This window comes from Lottia gigantea (genome assembly GCF_000327385.1).
Source record: "Lottia gigantea unplaced genomic scaffold LOTGIsca_43, whole genome shotgun sequence".
NCBI lineage: Eukaryota > Metazoa > Mollusca > Gastropoda > Lottiidae > Lottia > Lottia gigantea.
The window spans coordinates 845,638-854,897 of record NW_008709504.1 but is presented as its reverse complement, the minus strand read 5'-3'; the positions used below and the strand labels follow the sequence as shown (position 1 = coordinate 854,897).

At 31.1% G+C, this 9,260-nt stretch overlaps 2 protein-coding genes across 2 annotated transcripts in view; both read right to left on the bottom strand.

Moving 5' to 3' along the window:
• LOTGIDRAFT_217906 (hypothetical protein) overlaps positions 1-5,194 on the bottom strand; it is an 8,975-nt gene extending 3,781 nt beyond the window's left edge. The window contains exons 1-13 of the mRNA XM_009060547.1: positions 5,123-5,194; positions 4,785-4,840; positions 4,430-4,527; positions 4,137-4,193; positions 3,889-3,958; positions 3,562-3,621; positions 3,075-3,281; positions 2,659-2,767; positions 2,195-2,327; positions 1,979-2,030; positions 1,747-1,808; positions 1,291-1,397; positions 1,011-1,111 (exon numbers count right to left, since the gene is read on the bottom strand). Of these exons, the coding sequence (XP_009058795.1) occupies positions 1,011-1,111; positions 1,291-1,397; positions 1,747-1,808; positions 1,979-2,030; positions 2,195-2,327; positions 2,659-2,767; positions 3,075-3,281; positions 3,562-3,621; positions 3,889-3,958; positions 4,137-4,193; positions 4,430-4,527; positions 4,785-4,840; positions 5,123-5,180 (1,170 nt within the window). The 5' untranslated portion in view covers positions 5,181-5,194. The remainder of the gene's footprint in view (positions 1-1,010; positions 1,112-1,290; positions 1,398-1,746; positions 1,809-1,978; positions 2,031-2,194; positions 2,328-2,658; positions 2,768-3,074; positions 3,282-3,561; positions 3,622-3,888; positions 3,959-4,136; positions 4,194-4,429; positions 4,528-4,784; positions 4,841-5,122) is intronic.
• A 985-nt stretch (positions 5,195-6,179) lies between these two features.
• Positions 6,180-8,145, bottom strand: LOTGIDRAFT_233761 (hypothetical protein; the record flags this gene model as incomplete). Its single annotated transcript, XM_009060546.1, has 2 exons — positions 8,026-8,145; positions 6,180-7,743 (listed from the first exon to the last, which is right to left on the bottom strand). Exon 2 carries the CDS (start codon positions 7,701-7,703, stop codon positions 6,180-6,182), a length of 1,524 nt encoding a protein of 507 aa, XP_009058794.1. The 5' UTR covers positions 7,704-7,743; positions 8,026-8,145.
• Between the last annotated feature and the right edge of the window lie 1,115 nt (positions 8,146-9,260).

Sequence of the window (9,260 nt, the reverse complement as noted above, 5' to 3'; positions counted from 1 at the left end):
AACAGCACCGGCTATTTCTTGTCGTAATAAATCTGTTAATTTATTTAACGGGAACTGAAACAGATAAATCTCTAGTGTTATTGTATATTAACATGTTAAATATCTCTACACTGCTAGTAAAATATTAAACATCTCTACACTAGACAGATAAATCTCTAGTGTTATTGTATATTAACATGTTAAATATCTCTACACTGCTAGTAAAATATTAAACATCTCTACACTAAACAGATAAATCTCTAGTGTTATTGTATATCAACATGTTAAATATCTCTACACTGCTAGTAAAATATTAAACATCTCTACACTGCTAGTAAAATATTAAACATCTCTACACTAAACAGATAAATCTCTAGTGTTATTGTATATTAACATGTTAAATATCTCTACACTGCTAGTAAAATATTAAACATCTCTACACTGCTAGTAAAATATTAAACATCTCTACACTAAACAGATAAATCTCTAGTGTTATTGTATATCAACATGTTAAATATCTCTACACTGCTAGTAAAATATTAAACATCTCTACACTGCTAGTAAAATATTAAACATCTCTACACTAAACAGATAAATCTCTAGTGTTATTGTATATTAACATGTTAAATATCTCTACACTGCTAGTAAAATATTAAACATCTCTACACTGCTAGTAAAATATTAAACATCTCTACACTAAACAGATAAATCTCTAGTGTTATTGTATATCAACATGTTAAATATCTCTACACTGCTAGTAAAATATTAAACATCTCTACACTGCTAGTAAAATATTAAACATCTCTACACTAAACAGATAAATCTCCAGTGTTATTGTATATCAACATGTTAAATATCTCTACACTGCTAGTAAAATATTAAACATCTCTACACTGCTAGTAAAATATTAAACATCTCTACACTAAACAGATAAATCTCTAGTGTTATTGTATATTAACATGTTAAATATCTCTACACTGCTGGTAAAATATTATAAATGATATATAAGACTAAAATACTATTAGACCTACCTGATTAGCTATACAGTTAGTATCAGGAATAGTTTTAATTATATTATTAAAACCGTAACCAATAGCAACATCTTCCATAATATCACATGTATGTAATATATCTACATTTCGTTAAGGATAAAGACAGAACACTTATTTTTACAAAACATATTCCAATTTATTTTTCTTTTTATTCTTGTACAACTTTTCATGATTTTAATGATCCTAATGTATGTTATTTTTTAATATCAATTGAAAATTGTGAATTCTGAAGACAGACCGTATATTTTTGAAAGGATACCAGAACGAGTGGGTGGAATTTCAACTCGTAAATTTTTACCGTCTTTTAAAACTTCTGATTGTAAACACATTTTAGTTAAATACCTGGCCATATCTTCAGCACTGATACTGTACAAAAAACAAACACAAACTGAAGCAATGCAGTGTACAATGATGGAAACAAACTCTTATCATATTAGGAGAGTTGACATACCTGAAATTGTGTATTTCGCAGTCAATAATATTTATTTTCAGATGATTTCAGAACAAAATAAATCTCCATTTACAATAAGTTAGAATTTGAAGATACCATACTATTCAAAGTGAGTATAATATTTTGTTCATATCCTAACAGGGAAATCTCATGTTGAGGTATTTTAGATATGCACACCTGACTGAAATCTCAGTTTGCACAAACAAACGCTTAGACAGGACATAAGCCTGTTATCACACAAAATTAGATTTTTCAAAAACATACTTAATTCCAACTTGTTTATTTATTCTTTCAACATTAACTTCTTCAAATCTATACGGTAATTTCTATAAAAAAAAACAATAATTCTTATTTAGGTTATTTCCTGGAGTTAGTTTTTGACTTTCTTTTTGGAATGTATACATACATGTAGTGCAGGGCGTCTATATTGTACAGGACTAAATACTATCGTTTTGTAATGTTCAACTGATCTTGAGAATATTTATAATAAACTTACAGGATAATTGAATTTAGTTCCGTCAGGGTAGATAACTTCTACTGGTTCTACACTGAAATTATAGACTTACGTGAAAGGTTGAAGACAATATTGAGAGAACATATAGACAACAGTATCATGGCATGGCAAGATTTAGCTTTGAATCTTTGCTGATGAAAGATTTGAAAACCTTGTTGCAATTTCTAAATGATATTTTGTGAGATAATTGCTACTTACGTGAAAGGTTTAAGACAATATTGAGAGAACATACAGACAACAGTATCTAGAGTTAATTCAGTTTTATGTAAATCAGTTCCAGTACATTCTACTATAACACTCTTCGTGTTTACTGATATCTTCGTATGATCACCTAGAAATACCAGAATAATTTACTATAAAGAGTATGTAACTTAGATACCCCTAACATCTCAGTTGATAAGAGTTCATCTCATGCTGCTAATACATGTTTCAGATACAAAATCCTCATCAGGACAGCTGGTTTGGGAAATACAGTTAACTTTCTCATACACAGCTTAATGTTAGCTAAATAACTAGAGTTCATCTCATGCTGCCAACATGTTTCAGATACACAATCCTTATCAGGACAGTTACAAATGTTACATTGTTCCATTGTAGAATATAATGAAGTCAGTGAGTTCATTGAACAGGAGTAAAATGATCAATTAAGTAAAGAATCTTACCGTTAATAATAGGAGGCATAGATAAGATGATATTATTACTATCATAAATCACAGGATATACTGGTTTATTTTCTATGATTGGTAAAAAATGTTTTATATGGTTGTCTTTCTACAAAAATAAATATATTGACATTTTATTAAGGCAGGGGGATTTTAAACTTCACTCACATTCCTGGGATTTAAGACAGGGAATTTCATATCTGGATCAGAAGAATTGGATTTTAACAGACAACACAAAAGGACTTGTGAAATAAATTTGATCCTACTTTGCGTCGTCCAGTTTGTTCTAATGAAGACTTTCCTAATTCAGCCCGACAAGTCTGTGCTTTAACCAGACATGACTGGCTGGAAGAACCAATTCAAACAAGCATCAATAAAACCATCCACCATGCTGGGATTTCAATAAAAGAACTTACGGAATACAACTCCATGATGCCTTGTCCTGTATATTCTTTATCTTGGTTTAAAGGTCTAAATTTGATATCAGCTGGTGATTTGGCATCGTAGACAAACGGTCCTTTAATAGAATCTAGATCGTGTGTTCCTATAGCAACCAGAGTTCTTCTACGACATAAATTCTGATGAAGTTTATCTTGTAAATCTATAAAACTTTTATATCGGTCCTAGACATAAAAAACAACAAGTCAAAGTTATGTTTATAAGGAATGAATGAAAAGGAATTCTTTTAGCAGTCAACCCAGATGTAAATGGGTATGGATAATCCGGGAAAGACCAATGCCGAGAGGTTTGGCCATGGACCCGCTGGTAGAAAGGATCCTTAACTGTGAATCTAAGATGTTATCCTAGTAAAATATAGTTGTTTCTGTCTCTCTTACAATCTTTTAATCTTCACAATTTACAGTACATGTTTGAAAATATGAAAAATAAAACGAAGAAGTTTACCTGAGTAAAAGTGATGTCACGTAAAATGGCTGCTACCACGTATGGTCTGACTTGTTCTGTCTGAAGAATTGAAAATAACATTTAAACAAACACAAAGAAAATATGATGAGTCTGTTATTTTTAATTTGTTTATTGTAGTAGTTTATTTTAGTAACAATACTGGGAAATTACATGAAATGAATGGAGTTTTACATCCTACTTTTCTAAACCATGTAAGTATGCTAAGGACTAAATTAGCAAAGGAGTGACAAATACAGCCAACACAGAAACACTAGAGTAGAAATATTCTTATGTTCAGCCTGAGAATTTTATAGTCTAAATACTCACTGAAGGAAGAACAGTCATTTGATGTTTCTTTCCACTAGGTTCAACTACTTTATATCGTGGTGCTTTCAATCTGAAAACAGAATTACAGAAATATAATACATGTCATTTTCCAAATTGAACTGGGCCACATCATACATTACTTATAAGGACTAAGAAAAAGTCCTATTAAACAAAACCATAGAAATTCTGAAAATATCCACTTGCAGGAACAGAATGGTATATCATAATATGAAAGAACGTTGTCTTACTTTTCTAAGAAAACAAGTAAACCACGAGAGAACCCTTCTACACATAGAATATCATATCTAAAACAAAACAAAATACATCTTAACACATATCTTAATCACATCAATCAAAACAGAAATTAATAAATTTTCTCAGGCCTGCAATTGTGTTATAAATAGACTGAATTATTGTTATCTTCCATAGTAGAGTTGAGAAATTTCAGCACACCAGGATGTAAATCAAAACAGTCATGTACATCAGAACATTAGACCAGTTCATATTATTTTTGAAATTAAATATGTTGTTAACTATTTACCTGTTAGCAGGAACATCTATTTTATATTCCACCACATCCGAGGCTCCCACAGCCTTTTCTTTACCTTGTTCTCTTTCTATCTGTTCTTTCTCTGATGTCTTAAATATAACCAGAAATATACATGACATGCAATCCTACATTCTGTTGGAGCGATATACCATTAAATTGTTTTCTGTTATTCAATCATACATTGTATCAAATATTTTATACAAATAAGTGTATTATAATATACCGTACCCCTAGTATTTTTGTTAAATATAAATAGTATCAATCAAGCGAAGAGAACTTAAAATGAAATGAGAATTTTGCTTTACAAAAAACACGTAAGAAATGTGTCCACAGAGAAAAGACTTACAATTTCATCTAGCTCAACACCGAAATCAAAACACAACTGATCAAATTCTTCATCGGCTAGAAAAGAGAGAACATGGCAATTTTATTTATTTCTATTTTGGGCACTGTTGCTTTTTAACCCCCTAGATTGGCGGACATTCTAAATGAAATGAAGTTTTACATCCTACTACTAAGAAAAAACCTCAGAAGTAGAAGGAAGACCAACAATATTTTCATTAGACGTAATTTTACTAAGTAGCTAAATTGATTTGATTGCGAATAAATGAATCTACAAAATGGATGGGGAGGGGCAAAATTGATTTCATTTTCAAATACTATTTCATGAACTAAAATACTCACTATATTTTTTACCGAGCAGTTCAAAAAGCTCGTCTCTCTTCACTCCCACGGTTGGCATCTTCAGTTTCTTTCAAATTTCAACCAAATTATAGAATTTTAGTCAAAATATGTTCAGTTTCTAGTGTTGTTTACAATCTGACGAAACGTGCGCAAAATATAGACCACTGAATTTATCTTTAATATTAAAGAGTTTGAATTTTGTTAAATAGAGTTGTTTCCCTTTGATCGTTCAGTAGACTGACCGACTGGGCTTAACAGCACTGGCCATGGTGTCTTCATTTGAATAAGATTCGAACCTACTAATACCTTTTCTAAAGGTTGAGGCTCAGCACAAGAAAATTTATAATTTGAATTATGTGAGTGAGTTTTGGGAAAAGTTTCCTCAAAAGAAAAGACATTGTACCCAATTAACTTCACTGTAGCATAAATTCATGTTTGCTTATTGCTACACTAACTCAGGGGGTCAAAGTTCATGAAAATAGAACCAAGCTGTTTCTTCAGGGCAAAGCTTTAGATGGAATGGCGGACCAGTTTAGCCTGTGTAAAACAACAAAGACCTCATAATGGCTATGTACCCAACCTAAAATAATGACAAAGTTTAAATATAAATCAATTTTATTGATAATTTATACAAATAAAATCAAATAACAATTTAACAAATTCAACATGGAAAAATTCAAAAACTCACTGATGTAGTTTTAAGTGCTTTAGTCAATTTAAATATTGTGGACAATTATGACAATTCTTATAAGAAATGATCATGAAAATGTTTGTCTAGTGATGGTGATATAAACAGAAATATGTGATGATGACGTTCCCATCATCTGATCAAATAACAGATTGAATTAATTATATAATTAACACCATAGATCAAAAAACAGCAAAATAACTTCAAAATAGTTTCTTAACAATAACAGTTAAATAACAGAACACAATTTTATGGTATACTACTCCTTAGTTTTAGTAGAGTAGTAAACCATAAAATTGTGTTCCGTTATTTGATCTCTACCTCTACAATGTCGCGTATGGATTACTAACAGTTAAAACTTTGGTGTCATTATGAAAAAATACTTTTAACTGGTGAAACGATATAATCCCACAAGGTTGAAGACTGACGTTTTACACGAGATGAAGTTCGGTGTTTTGGAGATGATTTGGCAAGTTGTTGTAGTTTCATATCTTCAGCCAATTCATCTTGTTCTATTAAATGCCGATCTCTTCGCGTACTTCTTAGTTTATTCACACTAATTGCAGAATTTCTTGCGCTGTTGTTTTTATTCGACCATTTATCTTTGGAACCTTTCTGTTGAATTCTGGGAGATTTACGGATTTGATTGGATAATGGTAATCGAAGTCGTAAACGCTTCTTTTCACTTTCGTCAGAACTTTCCACTATTCTTCTCAGCATCATCAAGTTTCTTGTTTCAGGATTAACCACATATTTCTTTTTGGCAGCCTTCTTTTGCTCTTTCAATGCCAGCAAACTTGCTTGATCAAGTTTACGAGGCCGTCCCCTTCCACGCTTTTCTGGAAAACCTTCAGATTGAGAGTTTTGACTTTGTGAGGGTTCTGATAATTTCCGTTTGCGATTTTCTAATTCCGATGTTTCACAACTTTCATCAGCGCTGCTCTCAGAATTTCCTGTAATTACTTCAGGGGAAGTAACTTGTCTCTCATCTACCACAGATTGTCTTTGTGACTCATTTATCTTTGGTGAACATGATTCAGATATCGACGACGAATCAGATATTTTCTTTTTTCCAGGACTAAAAACAATTTTTTGAGGAACATTGTAAATTTTATTTTTGGGCAATTTTTGAGTTTTTTCAGTTTCTTTCACTACTTTTTGAGCATATTTTGTGGCAAATCTTTCCAAATCTTCTTTGGCCTTCCTCTCTTTTCTTTCTTGTTGTAATGCTTCCAAGTTTTCCACCTCATTTAGTTGTCGAGCTTGGTCTAAAAGATCACAAATATCCTGAGTTGAAAGGACATCATCAGTATTGGTATTAGTCTCTACGTTGGTGGACAAAACTTTTTCTTTCTGGTGTTGATGATGGTTGGCTTTATTAGCTGTCTTGGTGTTAGATTCAGTGCCAGGTAATCTTTTTTCAGAAACACGCACATTAGAATTTATAGCAGTACTGGTATTTTTCAGATTTTTATTTGAATTTGATTTTGACAGGGTTTCATTTTGAACACAGATTTCCTCATCAATTGAAACATCATCTTCATCTAAGTCTTTCACTGTCACATTTAAAATAATCATAAATGGATATGAGGGCACTTGCATGCCATTTTGTCTAAATCCTAATTTTTGAGACGTGCCCCATGGCTTGGTCTTCACATTAACAACAAATTTATCACTTTGAATTTTGTTCAAATTCTGTTTTTTATCAACTGCACACAGAACAGCTCTGATGACTTGTTCCAATTCTTGGTGGGCTTCCTTTTGGGAAAATTTTGGCACAAAATCAGCAAGTTTCTGTTCCTCTTCAAATGAAATTTTTATTTTATAAATTTGATTTTCATATTTCATCAATCTGACATCTTCCTTTAGAAAGTTGATCATACTGAATGCCATCTTGGATATTCAGAAAATTAATTCATCGTAAACTTATTATCTAAAATATAAAATGTTGAAGAATTACAAATCTCAGAGTTTCTGACAGAAATGAAACTAATCCCCATTGCTAATATTTTAGGTTATTTTTTTGTTGACATAGGTCTATCCATATTCAAAATAACATTACCAAGGCTAAGGTTTCAACAATTAAGGCCTTAAGTTTAGACTGTCTAACTAACCAGATCCAGAGTCTGATGGCAGAGATACAATGAAAGGAAAGGTGTAAAGATCTATTGATCAAGAGAGAAAACAGGTTCAATATACATCTGGTCGATATTACCTTGAATATTTGACTGTTGTAGGAATAAAATACCAATAAATTACATTGCTGAATTCATGATTAAAAAATTTCATTTTATTTGTTGATATTTTAACTTTGACATATTATGCTGGCGGGAACTTTTTGGGATAATTCATCATTTAATTTAAACGAAATCTTATTTATTTTAAATTTTGGTTGTTTATTTTCCCCTTTTATGATAAATTTTAATGAAAATCATTTACGAAATTAATCCAAATAAAATTTTTTGTCGGAAACAAGAAAAATAGTTTTAAATTCCGATAGTTTCGTTTCTGTTTAATCCATTCCATGATTTGAGTGTAAAAGGTAAACAAAGAAAAGGGAGAGAAATCATGCGTTCTTAAATGGACATCGAAAAGGTTTGTAAGAATTTGAATTAATTAATATTTAGACACCCAGTAAACCAATAAAACATGTTGGTCTACTTCTAGAAATGCTTCTTGTCGGTCACTTTCAAATATCAATGTATGCATTTATGTGCTTTTTGGCTAGAATTAAAACGGGCACCTGCAACAATTTAATTTGGTGTGTCTGTTTGCCGAAATTTAGACTTTGAAATCTTGAGAAATATATTGGCATTGGATTATGGAATGGTGAAAATCTTTGCAATCAGTGTCCCTGATACACATTCAAAGTTAAGAAAACCAGAATTACAATGAATTTTGGAATTATCTCGCTGACAACAGAAAAACTCAGATTCAATTAATGAATAGGCCTATTAGCTTCTACAATATTCATACAATTTATAACAATTTAAGTCTTTTAGCCTCATGAATATTCATACAGGCTAACGATTCTAATGAATTGAATGGTTATCAATCTAAAGAATGAGTAAAGTTAAAAGTTTAAAAGTGATGAATTATACCAGCCACTGTAAGTAAAAGGTTGAAATAAATCACAGTTACCGATTGTCCGAAACTTATTGTATCATGGTTTAAAATATTGCTAGTAGCCCTTAACAGTGGAATATCTCACTAAGTACTGTAGATAGCCAGGTAGATTGTCGTCTGCTAAGTGATTAGGTTTTTGCCTTCCTCCTTAAAACAATTAGATAATTATTACCATTAAATGATGAATTAATGTTTTGTGAATTATTGAATTAACTGATTCATGAAATCCATAAAAATAAGCCCCAAGGAATAATGATAATATTACAGTAAAGACAAAAGGATAATAAGTAAGATTCGGTCTAAGTATTTATATTTTTGTGAAGA